This window comes from Heterodontus francisci, chromosome 2, assembly GCF_036365525.1.
Source record: "Heterodontus francisci isolate sHetFra1 chromosome 2, sHetFra1.hap1, whole genome shotgun sequence".
Taxonomy (NCBI): domain Eukaryota; kingdom Metazoa; phylum Chordata; class Chondrichthyes; order Heterodontiformes; family Heterodontidae; genus Heterodontus; species Heterodontus francisci.
The window spans coordinates 175,700,353-175,721,520 of NC_090372.1; the positions used below are offsets into that span (position 1 = coordinate 175,700,353).

Sequence of the window (21,168 nt, forward strand, 5' to 3'; positions counted from 1 at the left end):
GTAAATAAAGATTTGCAGGTATAATGAAAAAATACAAGATAGATTTTTATACAGAAAAACCACATAATTGATTACATTGCATTGGATCCAAAATATTTTTGCAACTCCTTGCTTTAGACATTAGAAAATGTGATGAGATTTTCATCTGTTTCGTCCCTCCCCCACATCTCCAAAATGCAAGTACAGTTCAAAATGGCTAGTCCTCAATAGGAAAGATCCTCAGAAAATGGATGAAAAGGGTATGTACAAGTACAATAATTCTACTTATCCTTTTGATCTCTTCACCCTCCTGATTATATACAAGTTTCTTGCCTACATGTGTTCTTTTGGAATTTCCCAATTTGGCAACATTTTCCAGCCAAAAATATGATTTGTTGACCTGTTCCTAGTCTTCAAGTTTGACATTTTTTTGTCTTGAAGCTGCTGTTACGTGATGCATGAGTTGCACTGCTGTTTTTTTTAATGCGATGTTGCTGACCCTATTGTTCCCTTCATAGCTGCAGCCCTTGTCCTTTTGTGGAAATGTGTTGAAGTATAAATGGGGAAGTGGCAAGTAATGTAGATCTGTTATCCATTTGTAGCTATATTTACTGTTGAAAGAAAAGTTTTTTTAAAAATTGGCTAATTTGCATCCATCTGTTAAAATATTGCTTTGTTCCTGTGGTTTTCTTGTAGAAGAAGTAGTGAAACTGAAGGGCATAACTCAGGGGCCAGCAGATGTGAAATTAGAAGATGTGAAACCAGCACTCATACTCTCCCAAGATACTGCTGGCGAGATAGCAAATGCCTGTACCCAAAATGGTCTTCCACATCCCAAGTCAGTGCTAAATGCAGAGGACCAAGAGGAGGAAAATAAAACAATGGTTCAAGCCATGCAACAACCTCATATCAATCTTGAGATAGGTATGGCTTGCAATAACTATGTTCTCACGGACATTCTGAAATCTTGACCAAAAATGGTTCCAAGAAATGTTGACCATGATTACAAAGCTTTATTCATTTAATTAATCATGTAGTTTGTTTTTGCACTTTGTTATTTAATCAGTTACCGTGAAACAGGCAGAGGAAGAGAAAATGTTATGCTTTTGATCTCCGTTTGTATTTCATAAAAATTGTTGGTTTGCACAGTGAATAATTGTAAAATTAGATGAATCTATTTTGGAAAAAGAAAGTTGCTTTGATGTATTTTTTCATGTACATTATGGCCTCAGTTATGAAATCACAAATTCTGAGAAAATCCAAGATAAATTTATCATCTATATCTTTATCTTTTAAGTTATCCATAATTCCTTTGATATGGAGACTGCGTAAACAAGGTTAAATCAGTAGCAGCTCTTCACTTGTCACTCACATATGCTTGCATCCAAAATGTATCAGTTTAACATTATATTAATTTGAATTTCTTAACACATGTGAACGTATTAATTTATATTCCCCTACCAGTGATGCTGACCCAGTAAGTATCAATCTTAGTAAATGTTTTTGTATATCCTGATTAGTAGAGAGGCAAGTTTTGTAGCGGCTAACTACTAACAACATGATTGGTCCAGTTGTTTAAATTTAACATTTTTCAGGGAAATATTATTTGAAGTGAATGCCAGTTCATTAATTCGTTCTTATAGCCCTATTAGTTTTCCATTTGCTCAGTGAACTTGCTTCACTAAATGGCTCACCTTGGAATGTGCCTACATCATGCCATTAGTGCTACATTTGTCACATTGGCGAAAGAGACCGTTACGAACTACAGTGAACTGGAGCAGTTACGAAACATAAAAATGATCTGTTGAACTAAACTTAAAAAAATTGATAAACTTTTGCTGCAGACAAGCTGGAGTAAAAGGTCAGGTGTACTGCAAATATACCTAGGTTTAGTCTCCAACAGTCCCTATCATTACCTCTGTACTAGTCCTGGGGAAGGCACATTAAAATGCTAAACAGTCCATTTAATGCTAAATGGCTCCTATCTCTGAATTGGGTTAACAAAGGCCTTCACTGACAGGGCGACTCCAGATTCAAAGCCGATAATAAGTAGGCATAAGATCACTTTATCAAGTTAAGCCCCATTGTGTAACAATGGCCCCATGTTCAAAGGCATTGGGGGGAATTTTATCCTCTCTTCCACAGTGGATTTGGAGGTGGGAGATTATATAACCAGGTGGGATGGTGGTGGAGGGGGAGCCCCATCACCTTCCCGCTTCTGCCGAAATGAAGTCCGGGGCACGAAGCCCTGTGAACGTTCTTCCTGCCCACCACCATTTGAGGCCCTTAAGGGGGCAATTAATGCCCAAATAAGAGCCTCATCCTGCTGTTGCTGCAATTAGCCGAGCATCCTGGGGCATGCCTGTTGCTGCACTGGAAGCACAGGGCAAGAAAAAACATGCAGGTTGCTTGTTGACTCTGGGGTGGGGGCTCCCTTGTTAAAAGACATGGTGCCTGAATGAGGGACCAGTCAGTGAGAAGGGGGAGGGGGGTGGTTCCCTCTGAGAGTCACCCCTCTGCCCTTGCTAACAACCCCCCACAACTCATTTTCCCCTGACCTCCACCCCTCGAGACTGCACCTGCCTAGACTTTTGTGTGGCCTGTGTCTAGCACTGCTCCTGCTTCTGTGGTGGTGCTGCTTGGTTAAAAAGCTGCCAGCCTCTGATTGGCCAGCAGCTCTCAGAGCGGGATTTCTGTTGCTGGGGTCCTTGATCCCGTGGAAGGCCCGCTACTGTCCAGTTAATTTAATTTGGCGGGCCTTCCACAGGAGGGCTGTCAGCGGTGCTTTTGCCGGACCTCGAGACCCTGTCACCTGGATAAAATCCAAGCTATTGTATGAACACACCTGGGGACAGCATCTATGGTCACCTGATGGAAACTAAACTTGATCAGGTTTTTTCTATAAAAAAAAAAGAGACTTTTCTGAAAGACAGATGAGAATGCTGACCAGAGTAGTCTGCAATAATTCAGTGAACCAAGAAAAGAAACATCAAGCCTGCACCGCCATTTAAAAATTCCTCGCGGAAAAATGAGAAGGTTTCATAGTGAACTGTTTTTACAACCATTGAGCTTATCTGCTAATTTCTATCTCTACTTGTATGGGTGAAAGTCTGTACATGTGTGAGTGGGTGAGGTGCGATATTTTTTGGGTATTGTTTAATAAATAATGTATCTTTCTTTTAGCCCTATGAGAAAACCTATAATGTCCGTTTATATGACCTCTAAAACACTCGGGGCGAAAACAATATTTTTTTAAAAACACTGTCTAAGGTCAGTTAAGAGGTGAAAGGTGGAAGTCTCCACGCCGTCTCCCTCCTGCTGATGACATATTATTGATTCTTCACTAAGTTTTTGCTTTGCTTGGAATTCTTGGCTTCACTATTTCCTCTGAACTTCCATATCATCACCATTGCTGAAGTTTATCCAAAATGTAATTTCATACAAAGCCTTTCTTTTCCCCCCTCAACTGCTCACTCATATTAACGTTTTGGATGGAGCCATGTCCGTCTCACCAGATATTATGCTTTGTTTTGCATCTGTGACTTACTTAGGAAAAAGAAACAGCAGTGATTGTGCTGGAGCCTGAAAATTACAAGCATTTCAAAATGCCCTTTATTTGGCCTCAACAGTTTATTTGTAACTACATTAACTGCATTTATCTATTTAAAACTTCGACCTTAAATGCATGGGTCAAATTGACAGACAGACGTCACAGCCATGCTGCAGGCCTGTGAGTAATGCCAATAGTACCTCTCTAAAATTCAGGTGCAAATGATTGAATACTGTTTCTAAATCTGAGAAATCTCTTCAGTTTACAGTTAAATTTGTGCATAGGTTATTTATTTTTTTAAAACAGCTTGACTGATTGCTGCTTTTACCCCTTATCTTCCGACTTCTTTCTTTCTTGTACTATGATTTCTCTTTCTCATTCTTCCTTAGCCCTTAATATATTGCTGAAAACAACCTTCCTGCTTCCTGCATTCTCTCTGTTAAAATCTATTCTCAACATATTCTGAATCATTGTTCTCCAGGCCCTTGAAACTGCGGAACTCCTTACTTCCTTTAGTTTCCCTTTCCTCCAATAATCTACATTCTTTAAAATCCATTCTTCGTGTGCCTAACCAATGCTTCTTGATTTACCTCTTCCTTCCTACACTTTACAACCCTGGTAGAGTCCTACAATCTGGGCCTTAACTTTTCACCCTGATATTAAATGAAAAATCTTCAGAGGTTAAAAAGGTGCAGAGGTTAGCAACATCAACACATATATTGCATGTTCCCTGAAGTTGATCTCTGCTTAAAAAAACTAATTGACAATATGAAAAGAAAACCTACAGTGAAATGCATTTTTAACTTAAGTCCCTATGGAGTAATAAGTTGCAGCAACTTTGTTAATATAATCAACAGGTTTATTTTTAAAATTTCAAAGCGAATAGCCAAGTGTTTTTAACAAACCTATTTTCTTTTGTTTTTCAAAAACCCTGTAATTTGCATGAATAATTTTAAATTCCTAACATTAATATGAGACATTTCTTTTGATAGTGTTTGATAAAGTTTCTCTATTGTGCATTGGTTACCTTGACTCCTAATGTTGCCTCAACATCATATTTTATCACTTGTTTTATTTGTCCTTCCATTTGTACAGATGGAGTAGAAAACCAGATTGGTGAGCTTTCAGGAATTCAGCACGTCACAAGCGATTCAGACAGTGAAGTATATTGTGATTCGATGGAACAGTTGGGACTTGAAGAGGTAAACTCTAATATGGAGAAGAGCATGCAACAAGGATTGAAGCCATGTGATCATGTAACATTTATTGGTTTTTGAGGAAAAGATTGAACAATAAATATTGGTGTGTTCTTTCCATCAGACAATGAACAGTTCCAAAAATCTTGAACTCGTAATTATCCAAAGGAATATCCTTCAACATTGTTCTGTGCACAGATAGCATTGTAGTGGTCAGCATAAGAATGGAGCAGTAGGCCTATGGAATATTTTATATATTGGCGTTATAATCTTCAGTTCCTTTCATAACCAAACATTTTCTCACTGCCTTTGAAGGAGATAATGTGGCATTAACTGCTTTTGATCAGTGTTTATTTCCTATTGGGGTGGACAGATTCTTGTATATCTAGATTTGCTTAAAGGCTGATCAATTTTTGACTTGTTCTCTAGGTTGAAAATCAAATGACCTGTTTACATCCATACCCTTAGGATAATGAAGTTGTGGATCATGCCTCCTTATATTTCTTCTACTAAGAACCAAACTATGTTCGATCCTACTGTTAACATATTGCTCAATGATGGAATAATCCTTGATACTCTTCTTTGATCAATATTGGGAAAGTTCCTTTTTTCCAGATACAATTTCAAGTTTTTAACACATGCATTGGTCACCAGTAAATTGTGAATTATGAAATGCATGCTTCCATATAGTTTTTTTTAAACACAACAAACAGCAGAAGTTTCACAGCAGACCTGTGTAGAAATCTTCCAATGCTCTTCTTTCTCCCCTGCCAACATCTGTGCTTTATTCATTTACAATGAAGGCCTTCTGTTTTCTATTAATGACTTGAAAATTTATCTAGCTACTTTATAACCGATTCAACTCTATAATCTTCATTTCTGTCTTGATCTCTTGCACCATTTCTATCTCTGTATATAGAGTCATAACAAAGAACAGTACAGCACAGAAACAGGCCATTTGGCCCTCCATGCCTGTGCCGATCTTGATGCCTGCCTAAACTAAAACCTTCTGCACTTTCGGGGTCCGTATCCCTCTATTCCCATCCTATTCATGTATTTGTCAAGCTGCCTCTTAAACGTCGCTATCGTACCTGCTTCCACCACCTCCCCCGGCAGCAAGTTCCAGGCACTCACCACCCTCTGTGTAAAGAACTTGCCTCACACATCCCCTCTAAACTTTGTCCCTCTCACCTTAAACCTATGTCCCCTAGTAACTGACTCTTCCACCCTGGGAAAAAGATTCTGACTATCACCTCTGTCCATGCCACTCATAACTTTGTAAACCTCTATCAGGTTGCCCCTCCACCTGCGTCGTTCCAGTGAAAACCATCCGAGTTTATCCAACCTCTCTCCATAGCTAATGCCCTCCAGACCAGGCAACATCCTGGTAAACCTCTTCTGTACCCTCTCCAAAGCCTCCACATCCTTCTGGTAGTGTGGCGACCAGAATTGCACGCAATATTCTAAATGTGGCCTAACTAAAGTTCTGTACAGCTGCAGCATGACTTGCCAGTTTTTATACTCTATGCCCTGACTGATGAAGGCAAGCATGCCGTATGCCTTCTTGACTACCTTATCCACCTGCATTGCCACTTTCAGTGACCTGTGGACATGTACACCCAGATCTCTCTGCCTGTCAATACTTCGAAGGGTTCTGCCATTTACTGTATACTTCCCACCTGCATTAGACCTTCCAAAATGCATTACCTCACATTTGTCCGGATTAAACTCCATCTGCCATTTCTCCGCCCAAGTCTCCAACCGAACTATATCCTGCTGTATCCTCTGACAATCCTCATCACTGTCCGCAACTCCACCAACCTTTGTGTCGTCCGCAAACTTACTAATCAGACCAGCTACATTTTCCTCCAAATCATTTATATATACTACAAACAGCAAAGGTCCCAGCACTGATCCCTGCGGAACACCACTAATCACATCCCTCCATTCAGAAAAGCACCCTTCCAGTGCTACCCTCTGTCTTCTATGACCGAGCCAGTTCTGTATCCATCTTGCCAGCTCACCTCTGATCTCGTGTGACTTCCAGTCTGCCATGAGGGACCTTGTCAAAGGTTTTACTGAAGTCCATATAGATAACATCCACTGCCCTTCCTTCATCAATCATCTTTGTCACTTCCTCAAAAAACTCAATCAAATTAGTGAGACATGACCTCCCCGTCACAAAACCATGCTGCCTCTCGCTAATAAGTTCGTTTGTTTCCAAATGGGAGTAAATCCTGTCCCGAAGAATCCTCTCTAATAATTTCCCTACCACTGACGTAAAGCTCACCGGCCTATAATTTCCTGGATTATCCTTGCTACCCTTCTTAAACAAAGGAACAACATTGGCTATTCTCCAGTCCTCTGGGACCTCACCTGTAGCCAATGAGGATGCAAAGATTTCTGTCAAGGCCCCAGCAATTTCTTCCCTTGCCTCCCTCAGTATTCTAGGGTAGATCCCATCAGGCCCTTGGGACTTATCTACCTTAATGCTTTGCAGGACATCCAACACCACCTCCTTATTGATAATGAGATGCCTGAGACTATCTACAATCCCTTCCCTAGGCTCATCATCCACCAAGTCCTTCTCTTTGGTGAATACTGATGCAAAGTACTCATTTAGTACCTCGCTCATTTCCTCTGGCTCCACACATAGATTCCCTTCTCTGTCCTTGAGTGGGGCCAACCCTTTCCCTGGTTACCCTCTTGCTCTTTATATATGTATAAAAAGCCCTGGGATTTTCCTTAATCCTGTTTGCCAATGACTTTTCATGACCCCTTTTAGCCCTCCTGACTCCTTGCTTAAGTTTCTTCCTACATAACGACACCGAAAGATGTCATTCATCCCATCGAGTCCATGCCAGCTCTCTGTAGAGCAATCCAATCAATCCCATTCCCCAACTCTAATCCTATAGTTCTGTAAGCTTATTTCCCTCAGGTGCCCATCCAATTTCCTTTTGAATTCATTCATCCTTTCCGCTTCCACCACCCTTGTAGGCAGCAAGTTCCAGGTCTTTATTGCTCGCTGCATTTCTCCCCACAGCAACTCTTGCACAAAACCTTAAATCTGTGTCCCCTATTCCTTGTATCATCAGCTAATGGGAACAGCTTTTCTTTGTCTACCCTATCAAAACCTGTCAGAATCTGTTACACCTCTATCAAATCTCCCCTCAATCTCCTTTGCTCCAAGAAGGAGAACTCCAACTTCTCCAACCTAACCTTGTAACTAAAATCCCTCATCCCTGGAAGCATTGTGGTAAATCTCCCCTGTGCCCTTTCAAGGACCTTCACATCCTTCTGAAAATGTGGTGATTGGATCTAGATGCAATACTCTTGTTGTGGCCTAACTAGAGATTATAAAGGTTCAACATAACCCCCCTGCTTTTGTACTCCATACCCCTATTTATGAAGCCAAAGATCCCATATGCTTTGCTAACTACTCTCCCAATATGCCCTGCCACCTTCAAAGATCTATGCACATGAACTCCCAAGTCCCTCTGTACCTGTACACTCTTTAGAACTGTGCCATTTAGTCCATATTCTTCCTATTCCTTTTGCTAAAGTACATCAGGCACATTTCTCTGCTAAATTCCATCTGCCTCTTATCTGTCCATTCTGCTAGCCTGTCTGTCTGTCTGGTTGCAGTTGATTGGTATCATCCTCACTGTCTGCCACACCTTCAAATTTGGTATCATAGGTAAATTTTGAATTTTTCCTCTGTATTCCAATATCCAAGTTATTTATGTATATCAAAAAAGCAGTGGTCCTAGCACTAAACCTTGGAGAATATTGCTGTCTTCCATCCTCCAGTCTGAAAAACAACCATTTACCACACCTTGTTGTTTTCTGTCCTTTAGCCAATTTATTATCCAAGCTGACACTGACTCTCCTGTTCCATGAGCTTCAATTTTGTTAACGAGCCTTTTATGTGGTACTTTGTCAAATGCTTCCTTAAAATCCATATGGACAACATCCATTGCTTTCCCTTCATCAACCTTCTCTGTTACTTCATCAAAAAAATCAATTGGATTAGCCTGGCACAATCTGCCTTTTACAAATCCGTTCTGTATCTCCCTAATTAACTCAAACCTCGCCAAGTGCCTATTGATTTTTTTTTTTTGATTATTTTTTCTAAAACTTTACCCACCACAGGTGTTAAACTGACCAGCTTGTAGGAATGTCTTTACCCCCTTTCTTGAAGAAGGGTGTCACATTTGCCACTCTCCAATCCTCTGGCACCTACCTGTATCTAGGGAAGACTGGAAGATTATGCCAAGCCCTTCAATATCTCCACTCCCACTTCCTTTAGCAACCTGGGATGCAAGTCATTTGGACCAGGCAACTTATCCAGTCTAAGCATAGCCAGCCTTTCCAGGACCACCTCCCTCTCAATTTTCACCTCATCCATTAACTCTACTGTCTCTGCTTCTACCGATAGTTTGTCAGCATCCTCTTCCTTGGTAAACACTGTTACAAAGTACTCATTAAGCATCCTAGCCTTGTCCTGTGTCTCTAAGTCTCACCCTCTTTGTCCCTAATAGGCCCACCCCACCTCTTACTACCCACTTATTATTTACATACTGTCAATCTTTGGTTCCATTTTACCCTGGCTCGATCCCCTTTCATTCCATTGAAGTTAGCCCTCTTCCAATTTAGAAGTTCTACTTTAGATTGTTCCATGCTTTTCTCCATTGCTAATCTAAACCTTATGATACAAATGATCACCCTTACCCAAGTGTTTGCCCACAGACACTTGGTCCATCTCATTGCCCAGCACCAGGTCCAGCAATGCCTCCGTCCTAGTTGGACCGAGAACATACTGGTCAAGGAAGTTCTCCTGAACGCATTTCAGAAATTTCTCCCCCCTCTTTTCCCTTTATTCTAACATTAACGCAATTGATATTTGGGTAATGAAAGTCCCCCAATATCACCCATCTATAGATCTTGCACATCTCTATCATTTCCATGCGGATTTGTTCCTCTGTCTCTTTCTCTCACTATTTGGAGGCCTATAAGATATCCCCAGTTGTGTGATCATGCCCTTTTTGCTTCTCAACTCTAACCAAACGGATTTCGTCTTTGCCCCGTCAAGAACATCCTATCTTTCCAACACTACAATGTTTTCCCTAATCAGTACTGCCACCCCACCTCCCATTTTTCCTTCTCCATCCTTTCTGAACACTTTGTATCCTTGAATATTAAGCACCCAGTCCTCACTATTTTTAAGGGAAGTTTCCATTACTGCCACTACATCATATTCCCACAAGGGTATTTGTGCTTGTAGCTCACCAGTCTTATTCACCACGCTTTGTGCGTTTACATACATGCATTTTAGACCTGTCTTTGTATTCCACGTAGTCCTTCTAACTCTGCCCCTATCTAATATGGTACTACTTCCTTCTCTGGTCTCTTCTCTTTGGCCTCTTTGTCTCGAGAGACAATGGGTAAGCGCCTGGAGGTGGTCAGTGGTTTGTGAAGCAGTACCTAGAGTGGCTATAAAGGCCAATTCTGGAGTGACAGACTCTTCCATAGACGCTGCAGATAAAATTGGTTGTCGGGGCTGTTACACAGTTGGCTCTCTCCTTCTGCTTCTGTCTTTTTTCCTGCCAACAGCGAAGTCTCTTCGACTCACCACTCTTTAGCCCTGCCTGGGGCTGGCTGTCCACCAGCTCTGGTGATCACTGGCAACTGACTCCCACGACTTGTGGTTAGTGTCACAGGACTTCATGTCGCGTTTGCAGACATCTTTAAAGCGGAGACATGGATGGCCGGTGGGTCTGATACCAGTGACTAGTTTGCTGTACAATGTGTCCTTGGGGATCCTGCCATCTTCCATGCAGCTCACATGGCCAAGCCATCTGGAGCGCCACTGGCTCAGTAGGGTGTATATGCAGGGGATGTTGGCCGCCTCAAGGGCTTCTGCGTTGGAGATATGGTCCTGCCACCTGATGCCAAAGATTCTCCGGAGGCAGCGAAGATGGAATGAATTGAGACATCGCTCTTGGCTGACATACGCTGTCCAGGTCTCGCTGCCGTAGAGCAAGGTACTGAGGACACAGGCTTGATACACTGGGACTTTTGTGTTCCGTGTCAGTGTGCCATTTTCCCACACTCTCTTGGCCAGTCTGGACATAGCAGAGGAAGCCTTTCCCATGCGCTTGTTGATTTCTGCATCGAGAGACAGGTTACTGGTGCTAGTTGAGCCTAGGTAGGTGAACTCTTGAACCACTTCCAGAACGTGGTCGCCAATATTGATGAATGGAGCATTTCGGATGTCCTGTCCCATGATGATCGTTTTCTTGAGGCTGATGGTTAGGCCAAATTTGTTGCAGGCAGCTGCAGTTCTGTTGATGAGTTTCTGCAGACATTCTTCTGTGTGGGATGTTAATGCAGCATCGTCAGCAAAGAGGAGTTCCCTGATACTTTGTCCGTCGCTCTAAGACAGGCAAGGTTGAACAACCTGCCATCTGATCTTGTGTGGAGGAAAATTCCTTCTTCTGAAGACTTGAACGTATATGAGAGCAGCAGGGAGAAGAAGATCCCAAACAGTGTAGGTGCAAGAACACAGCCCTGTTTCACACCACTCAGGATAGGAAAGGGGTCTGATGAGGCACCGCTATACTGAATTGTCATATTGTCTTTCATATTGTCATGGAATGAGGTGATGATACTTAGTAGCTTTGGTGGACATCTGATCTTTGCTAGTAATCTGAAGAGACCACATCTGCTGACGAGGTTAAAGGCTTTGGTGAGATCTATGAAAGCAACATAGAGGGGCCTCTGTTGTTTGTGGCATTTCTCCTGTAGCTGGCGAAGGGAGAGCAGCATGTCAATGGTGGATCTCTCTGCTCGGAAGCCACACTGAGCCTCAGGGTAGACACGCTCGGCCAGCTTCTGGAGTCTGTTTAAAACGACTCAAATGAAGACTTTCCCCACTATGCTGAGCAGGGAGATTCCACGGTAGTTGTTGCAGTCACCGCAGTCACCCTTGTTCTTATTGAGGGTGATGATACCTTCTCTGGTACTATCTAACATTCTCACACATTATGCACCTTATTCGTCTTTTCTACTTCTCTTAGCTGGTGCCCATCCCCTTGCCAACTTTGTTTAAACCCTCCCCAACTCCACTAGTGAACCTCCCTGTGAGGAGATTGCCCCAGTCCTGTATCTCTCTTTTGTTATCTCTATCTCATCATACCTGTTTTGATTTTTGTTTTGCTGTCTCTATCTGCAAGAAATACTTGGCCTCTATCCAGATCAAGAGCTTACCATGAGGGGAACCACATTGCCCTCATCGAATGATTTTTAAGCTGAACTCTTTGGGAGAACTGGATGGTGCAGTAGGTTCAAAATCAGCCCAGACTGATGGGATGGAAGTCATCTGTCTCTGCCAACTATGAGGACATGAATTGAGTTTCAAGCAGTCTCAATCTAATTCAAAACTGTCATTAAATTTACAGTCGTCTTCTCTCCTATTCAAGTGATGCTCCTGGAGTTTGTGGTCACAAATTGCTCATGCTTGTTACATTGCATTAAAAAAATGTTATATCCTTAACAAAAGGATGATGGTTTTCTTAAAAGAAGAGACTAGTGCTGTAAACTCTTCTGGAATTGGGATTAAGGTTTTATTGAACAAAGTAGAGGGAACTGACACTGGATGAAGGAAGTTAAAGTATTTCATTGACCAACACGAACCTGTCCCTGAACTGAAAAATTCCACAAAAAATATTACTGGCACAGATGTGATACTGGGTGTTCCCATTCAGAAAGTGCTTCTTTAGTTCCCATCACAATTAATTCTTAATGTGAAAAGCTCAATGATAGTTTTGTTAAAATCCACTATTTGTGTGATTTTGGACATTGGATTTCCTTCTACATAAATGCTTTGAGATTAGTGGCTGATAGATATTATGTAAGCAGAAAATATTGAGCAACTGAAGTATAGTAAATGGGTTTGTTGACGAGGCAAGAATCTCCTTAATTGCCAATACTAGTATTATCTTTCACCTCTGCTGTTACTGCCTAACCAAACTTCTGTAACTTCCACCATCACCTATTGCAGAAACAAACTGTGCATGTCATAGTCATAGTTATACAGCACAGAAACGGGCCCTTCAGCCCATCGTGTCTGTGCCAGCCATCAAGCACCTAACTATTCTAATCCCATTTTCCAGCACTTGGCCCGTAGCCTTGTATACTATGGCATTTCAAGTGCTCATCTAAATACTTCTTAAATGTTGTGATGGTTTCTGCCTCTACCACCTCTTCAGGCAGTGCGTTCCAGATTCCAACCACCCTCTGAATGAAAAACAATTTCCTCAAATTCCTTCTAAACCTCCTGCCCCTTACCTTAAATCTATGCCCCCTGGATATTGACCTCTCCGCTAAGGGAAAAAGTTTCGTCCTATCTATCCCATCAATGCCCCTCATAATTTTGTATACCTCAATCATGTCCCCCCCTCAGCCTTCTCTGCTCTAAGGAAAACAACCCTAGCCTTTTCAGTCTCTGTTCATAGCTGAAATGCTCCAGCCCAGACAACATCCTGGTGAATCTTCTCTGCAACCTCTCCAGTGCAATCACATCCTTCCTATACTGTGGTGAGCAGAACTGTACACAGTACTCCAGCAGTGGCCTAACTAGCATTTTATAAAGCTCCATCATAACTTCCCTGTTCTTATATTCTCTGCCTCGGCTATTAAAGGCAAGTATCCCATATGCCTTCCTAACCACCTTATCTACCTGTGCTGCTGCCTTCAGTGATCTATGGACAAGTACACCAAGGTCCCTCTGACCCTCTGTACTTCCTAGGGTCTTACCATCCATTGTACATTCCCTTGCCTTGTTAGTCCTCCCAAAATGCATCACCTCACACTTCTCAGGATTAAATTCCATTTGCCACTGCTCTGCCCATCTTACAGCCCAACTATATCTCCCTGTTATCTAAGGCCTTCATCCTCACTATTTATGACACCACCAATTTTCGTGTCATCTGTGAACTTACTGATCCTACTTCCTATATTCACGTCTAAATCATTACACACTAAATTATTTTTAATGCTCATAATTGAGTAACAATATTCTATTCACTTGTACAAATAACACAATGTTACTAATCAAATGAGACTTAAAAATACTTTCTTGGGTTACAGCATAAGTTAAATATACTCAAACAGGAATATTCCATAAGTAATCGTTTGATCTTTTCAAGTAAACATTGTTATTTTACTTCATTTTTGTAGGTTTTAGGAGCTGGCTGCTCTGGCAGAGAGAAATGTAACAGTTCTCTGATAATCTCAGAACTTAACCACAGTCAGTTATTAGGAAATGCAAATAGTTCCAAAACAGAGGTGGAACATTCTCACAGTTCCCTTGGGAATCCCGGAACAATGATGGTACAGGATTTGGGAGAAGGAGTTCTTACCCATGGTGGTGAAGATGCAAAGTCAGGTGGAGGTGGCCCTCACAAAGAGAAGATAACCAGCAAAAGAACAGAGTTTCATGGGTCCAGGAGAGGGCGAGGTATGTTTTTGATTGCAAAGGGGGCCTTTATTTGAAGTATTGTCTGTTAATAGATTTCTCTTTAGCCATCCCTGTTCATTTTTGTAATTATTATCTCTTGTTATAATCTTGCTGACCAGTGGAAACAATCCATCACTATTTATTTTATCACAATCCTCCGTAATCATGACGACATCTATCGAGTCATTCTTTAATCTTCCTGGCTCTGAATGTCTTTGCCATTGAATTTCTTAAAATGTCAAAGTATTTGTAACCATTGGTCTTTCTGAACAGTTGATGTGTTCACCCTATATTACTGCTAAGATAGAAGGTGTCATTTAAATTGTATTCCTGTTTACTTTGCAGGTAATAGGATGCAGCATTCCGGGGATCGTTTTCAGATCACACAGCTGGGTAATGGTGGTGACGGGGAACGAAAAGGGTCAGAGCGGCTACAAAAAGGCAATGTGAATGAACAGATCGCAGTAGCACTCATCAGGCTCCAGGAAGATATGCAGAGTGTGTTGGAACGGCTTCATATGTTGGAAGCAGTGACTGCTTCTCGGGTAAGAGCTAAAAAAAAACAAGTCTTGATAAGAGCATTCTACATGCTCTATGTAATCATGTGCTTCCTATTCATGATTATAGGTTCTGTGAAGCAGGATCGCATGGTGCAGACCCATGGGTGTTAATGCTCATAAGAAATAGGAGCAGGAGTAGGCCATTCGGCCGCTCGAGCCTGCTCTGCCATTCAGTAAGATCATAACTGATCTCATTGTCGCCTTAACTCCACTTTCCTGCCAGCCTCCCATAACCCTCGACTCTCCTGTAGATCAAAAATTAGTCTAACTCAGCCTTGAATATATTCAATGACCCAGCCTCCACTGCTGTCCGGGGAAGAAAATTCCAAAGATTAACAACCCTCAGAGAAGAAATTCCAGATAGTTTCTGTCTTAAATGGGAGACACCTTATTTTGAATCTATTCCCCCTAGTGCTAGATTTCCCCCACGAGGTGAAACTTCCTCTCAGCATCTATCCTGTTAAGTTCCCTCAGATCTTTATATATTTCAATAACACCACCTCTCATTCTCCTTTTGCTCCAATGAGTATAGGCCCAACCTGCTCAACCTTTCCTCATAAGACAACCCCTTCATCCCAGGAATCGGCCTAGTGAACCTTCTCTGAACTGCTTCCAATGCTAGTATATTGCTCCTTAAGTATGGAGGCTAAAACTGTACACAGTACTCTAGGTGTGGTCTCATCAATCCCCTGTACAGTTGTATCAAGACTTTCCTACTTTTATATTCCATCCTCCTTGCAATAAAGGCCAACATTCCATTTTTTTTCCTATTTACTTGCTGTAGCTGCACGCTAACTTTTTGTGATTCATGTACCAGGACACCCAGCTCCCTCTGTACCGCAGCATTCTGCAGTGCCTCACTATTTATTTAAGTAATATTCTGTTTTTCTATTCTTCCCACCAAAGTGGATAACCTCACATTTTCCCACGATATACTGCAAAATTTTTGCCCACTCACTTAACCTATCTATATGCCTTTGCAGACTCTTTGTGTCCTCCTCACAACTTCCTTTCCTGCCTATTTTTGTATCATCAGCAAATTTGGCTACAATACACGTAGTCTCTTTATCCAAGTTGTTAATGTAGATCGTAAATAATTGAGGCCCCAGCACTGATCCCTGTGACACTCCACTGGTTACAGTTTGCCAACCTGACAATGCCCCATTTATCCCGACTCTCTGTTTCCTGTTAGTTAGCCAATGCTTTATCCATGCTAATATATTACCTCCAACACCATGAGTGAGTTCTTATCTTGTGCTGAAACCTTTTATGTGGCACCTTATCGAATGCCTTTTGGAAATCCAAATATACCACATCTACCGGTTTCCCTTTATCCACCCTGCTTGTTACATCCTCAAAGAACTCTGATAAATTTGTCAGACACAATTTCTGTTTCATAAAACCATGTTGGCTCTGCCTGATTGTATTATGATTTTCTAAATGTCCTGCCACTACTTCCTTAATAATGGATTCTACCATTTTCCCAATGACAGATGTTAGACTAACTGGTCTTGAGTTTCCTGCTTTCTGTCTCCCTGCTTTCTTGAATAGGGGCGTTAGATTTGCAGTTTTCCAATTTGCTGGGTCCTTTCCAGAATCTAGGGAATTTTGGAAGATTGCAACCAATGCATCCATTATCTCTGCAGCCACTTCTTTTTAAGACCCTTGGATGCAGGCTATCCAGTCTAGGGGACTTGTCAGCCTTTAGTCCCATTAGTTTTCCTAGTACTTTTTCTCTAGTCATTGTGATTGTTTTAAGTTCCTCCTTTTGCTTCTTGATTTTCTGCTATACTTAGAACATAGAACATTACAGCGCAGTACAGGCCCTTCAGCCCTCGATGTTGCGCCGACCTGTGAAACCATCTGACCTACACTATTCCATTTTCATCCATATGTCTATCCAATGACCACTTAAATGCCCTTAAAGTTGGCGAGTCCACTACTGTTGCAGGCAGGGCGTTCCACGCCCCTACTACTCTCTGTGTAAAGAAACTACCTCTGACATCTGTCCTATATCTATCACCCCTCAACTTAAAGCTATGTCCCCTCGTGTTTGCCATCACCATCCGAGGAAAAAGGCTCTCACTATCCACCCTGTCCAACCCTCTGATTATCTTATATGTCTCTATTAAGTCACCTCTTCTCCTCCTTCTCTCTAACGAAAACAACCTCAAGTCCCTCAGCCTTTCCTCGTAAGACCTTCCCTCCATACCAGGCAACATCCTAGTAAATCTCCTCTGCACCTTTTCCAAAGCTTCCACATCCTTCCTATAATGCGGTGACCAGAACTGCACGCAATACTCCAGGTGCGGCCGCACCAGAGTTCTGTACAGCTGCAGCATGACCTCGTGGCTCCTAAACTCGATCCCCCTACTAATAAAAGCTAACACACCATATGCCTTCTTAACAGCTCTATTAACCTGGGTGGCAACTTTCAGGGATTTATGTACCTGGACACCAAGATCTCTCTGCTCATCTACACTACCAAGAATCTTCCCATTAGCCCAGTATTCTGCAATCCTGTTACTCCTTCCGAAGTGAATCACCTCACACTTTTCCGCATTAAACTCCATTTGCCATCTCTCAGCCCAGCTCTGCAGCCTATCTATGTCCCTCTGTAACCTACAACATCCTTCGGCACTATCCACAACTCCACCGACCTTCATGTCATCCACAAATTTACTAACCCACCCTTCTACACCCTCATCCAGGTCATTTATAAAAATGACAAACAGCAGTGGCCCCAAAACAGATCCTTGCGGTACACCACTAGAAATTATACTCCAGGATGAACATTTACCATCAACCACCACCCTCTGTCTTCTTTCAGCTAGCCAATTTCTGATCCAAAGCACTAATTCACCTTCAATCCCATACTTCTGTATTTTATGCAATAGCCTACCGTGGGGAACTTTATCAAACGCCTTACTGAAATCCATATAGACCACATCCACGGCTTTACCCTCATCCACCTGTTTGGTCACCTTGTCAAAAAACTCAATAAGGTTTGTGAGGCACGACCTACCCTTCACAAAACCGTGCTGACTATCTCTAATGAACTTATTCTTTTCAAGATGATTATAAATCCTATCTCATAACCTTTTCCAACATTTTACCCACAACCGAAGTAAGGCTCACAGGTCTATAATTACCAGGGCTGTCTCTACTCCCCTTCTTGAACAAGGGGACAACATTTGCTATCCTCCAGTCTTCCGGCACTATTCCTGTCGACAATGACGACATAAAAATCAAGGACAAAGGCTCTGCAATCATCTCCCTGGCTTCCCAGAGAATCCTAGGATAAATCCCAACTGGCCCAGGGGACTTATCTATTTTCACACTTTCCAAAATTGCTAACACCTCCTCCTTGTGAACCTCAATCCCATCCAGCCTAGTAGTCTGTATCTCAGTATTCTCCTCGACAACATTTTCTTTCTCCACTGTAAATACTGACGAAAAATATTCATTTAACACTTCCCCTATCTCCTCCGATTCCACACACAACTTCCCACTACTATCCTTGATTGGCCCTAACCTATCTCTAGTCATTCTTTTATTCCTAATATACCTATAGAAAGCCTTAGGGTTTTAGTTTTAGTTTAGTTTTAGAGATACAGCACTGAAACAGGCCCTTCGGCCCACCGAGTCTGTGCCGACCATCAACCACCCATTTATACTAATCCTACACTAATCCCATATTCCTACCACATCCCCACCTGTCCCTATATATTTCCCTACCACCTACCTAGACTAGGGGCAATTTATAATGGCCAATTAACCTATCAACCTGCAAGTCTTTGGCATGTGGGAGGAAACCGGAGCACCCGGAGGAAACCCACGCAGACACAGGGAGAACTTGCAAACTCCACACAGGCAAGACCCGGAATTGAACCCGGGTCGCTGGAGCTGTGAGGCTGCGGTGCTAACCACTGCGCCTTTTCTTTGATCCTATCCGCCAATGACTTCTCGTGTCCTCTCCTTGCTCTTCTTATCTCTCCCTTTAGATCCTTCCTGGCTAGCTTGTAACTCTCAAGCGCCCTAACTGAGCCTTCATGTCTCATCCTAACATAAGCCTTCTTCTTCCTCTTGACAAGCTCTTCAACTTCTTTAGTAAACCACGGCTCCCTCGCTCGACAACTTCCTCCCTGCCTGACAGGTACATACTTATCAAGGACACGCAGTAGCTGCTCCTTGAATAAGCTCCACATTTCGATTGTGCCCATCCCCTGCAGTTTCCTTCCCCATCCTACGCATCCTAAATCTTGCCTAATCGCATCATAATTTCCTTTCCCCCAGCTATAATTCTTGCCCTGCTGTATATGCCTGTCCCTGCCCATCGCTAAGGTAAACCTAACCGAATTGTGATCACTATCACCAAAGTGCTCACCAACTTCTAAATCTAACACCTGGCCGGGTTCATTACCCAGTACCAAATCCAATGTGGCATCGCCCCTGGTTGGCCTGTCTACATACTGTGTCAGAAAACCCTCCTGCACACACTGGACAAAAACAGACCCATCTAAAGTACTCGAACTATAGTATTTCCAGTCAATATTTGGAAAGTTAAAGTCCCCCATAACCACTACCCTGTTACACTCACTCCTGTCAAGAATCATTTTTGCTATCCTTTCCTCTACATCTCTGGAACTATTTGGAGGTCTATAGAAAATTCCCAACAGGGTGACCTCTCCTCTCCTGTTTCTAACCTCGGCCCAGACTACCTCAGTAGACGAGTCCTCAAACGTCCTTTCTGCCGCTGTAATACTTTCCTTGATTAACAATGCCACACCCCCCCCTCTTTTACCATCTTCTCTGTTCTTAGTGAAACATCTAAATCCCGGAACCTGCAACATCCATTCCTGTCCCTGCTCTACCCATGTCTCTGAAATGACCACAACATCGAGATCCCAGGTACCAACCCATGCTGCAAGCTCACCCACCTTATTCCGGATGCTCCTGGCGTTGAAGTAGACACATTTTAAACCAAGCTCTTGCTTGCCAGTGCCCTCTTGCGTCCTTATAACCTTATCCCTGACCTCACTACTCTCAACATCCTGCACACTGCAACTACAATTTAGGTTCCCATCCCCCTGCTGAATTAGTTTAAACCCCCCCGAAGAGCACTAGCAAATCTCCCCCTCCCCCCCCCCCCCCAGGATATTGGTACCCCTCTGGTTCAGGTGAAGACCATCCTGTTTGTAGAGGTCCCACCTACCCCAGAAAGAGCCCCAATTATCCAGGAAACCAAAACCCTCCCTCCTACACCATCCCTGCAGCCACGTGTTCAACTCCTCTCTCTCCCTATTCCTCACTTTGCTAGCACGTGGCACGGGCAACAACCCAGAGATAACAACTCTGTTTGTTCTCGCTCTAAGCTTCCACCCTAGCTCCCTGAATTTCTGCCTTAAATCCCCATCTGTCTTCCTACCTATGTCATTGATGCCTATGTGTACCACGACTTGGGGCTGCTCCCCCTCCCCCTTGAGGATCCCAAAAACACGATCCGAGACATCACGAACCCTGGCACCTGGGAGGCAACACACCAACCGTGAGTCTCTCTCGTTCCCACAAAACCTCCTATCTGTTCCCCTAACTATGGAGTCCCCAATGACTAATGCTCTGCTCCTCTTACCCCTTCCCTTCTGAGCAACAGGGACAGACTCTGCGCCAGAGACCTGTATCCCATTGCCTACCCCTGGTAAGTCGTCTCCCCCAACAGTATCCAAAACGGTATACCTGTTGTTGAGGGAAACGGCCACAGGGGATCCCTGCACTGCCTGCTGGTTCCCTCTCCTTCCCCTGACTGTAACCCATCTACCTTCTTCTTTTACCTGAGGTGTGACTGCCTCCCGATAACTCCTCTCAATAATCCCCTCCGCCTCCCGAATGATCCGAAGTTCCTCCAGCTCCCTAACGCGGTCCTCGAGGAGCTGGAGCTGGGTGCACTTCCCGCAGATGCAGTCAGCAGGGACACCCTTGGCGACCCTTCCCTCCCACATTCTGCAGGAGGAGCATTCAATTGCCTTAACCTCCATTCCCACTATTCTAAATTCCCAAGTTTTTAACCAATCACACGATAAAACAAGAAGAGAAATAGAAAAAGCCTTACCTTACCTACACACAACCGAGTCCTTTTTTTTTTGGTAAGAGGAGGAGGGCGGGTGGGAGACAGTACAAGAGTAGTGTCTCGGGTTCAGAAACAGCCCAAATATATAGGTTTCTACTTAGCCAGCAGTCCCTGCTCCACCGAAACTCCCGATGAAATTGACTTCCCAGCTGTTCACTCCTCGCTCGCAATGCCTGTGCTCCTGGAAAAGCTGCACAACGAAAAGCTTGGGATGCGTTTTGCATCTTTTGCTGTGA

General features: G+C 43.0%; 1 protein-coding gene across 4 annotated transcripts in view; it reads left to right on the forward strand.

Annotated features, from left to right (window-relative positions):
- Window positions 1-21,168, forward strand: part of acbd5a (acyl-CoA binding domain containing 5a) — a 123,299-nt gene that overhangs the window by 73,539 nt on the left and 28,592 nt on the right. For all 4 annotated transcript variants that reach the window (XR_010969134.1, XR_010969135.1, XM_068014042.1 and 1 more), the window contains 4 exons: window positions 676-903; window positions 4,625-4,731; window positions 13,966-14,245; window positions 14,591-14,790. Coding sequence is in view for 2 of the 4 variants with exons in the window: in XM_068014042.1 (XP_067870143.1) it covers window positions 676-903; window positions 4,625-4,731; window positions 13,966-14,245; window positions 14,591-14,790 (815 nt within the window). In the remaining 2 variants the exon portion in view is untranslated. The remainder of the gene's footprint in view (window positions 1-675; window positions 904-4,624; window positions 4,732-13,965; window positions 14,246-14,590; window positions 14,791-21,168) is intronic.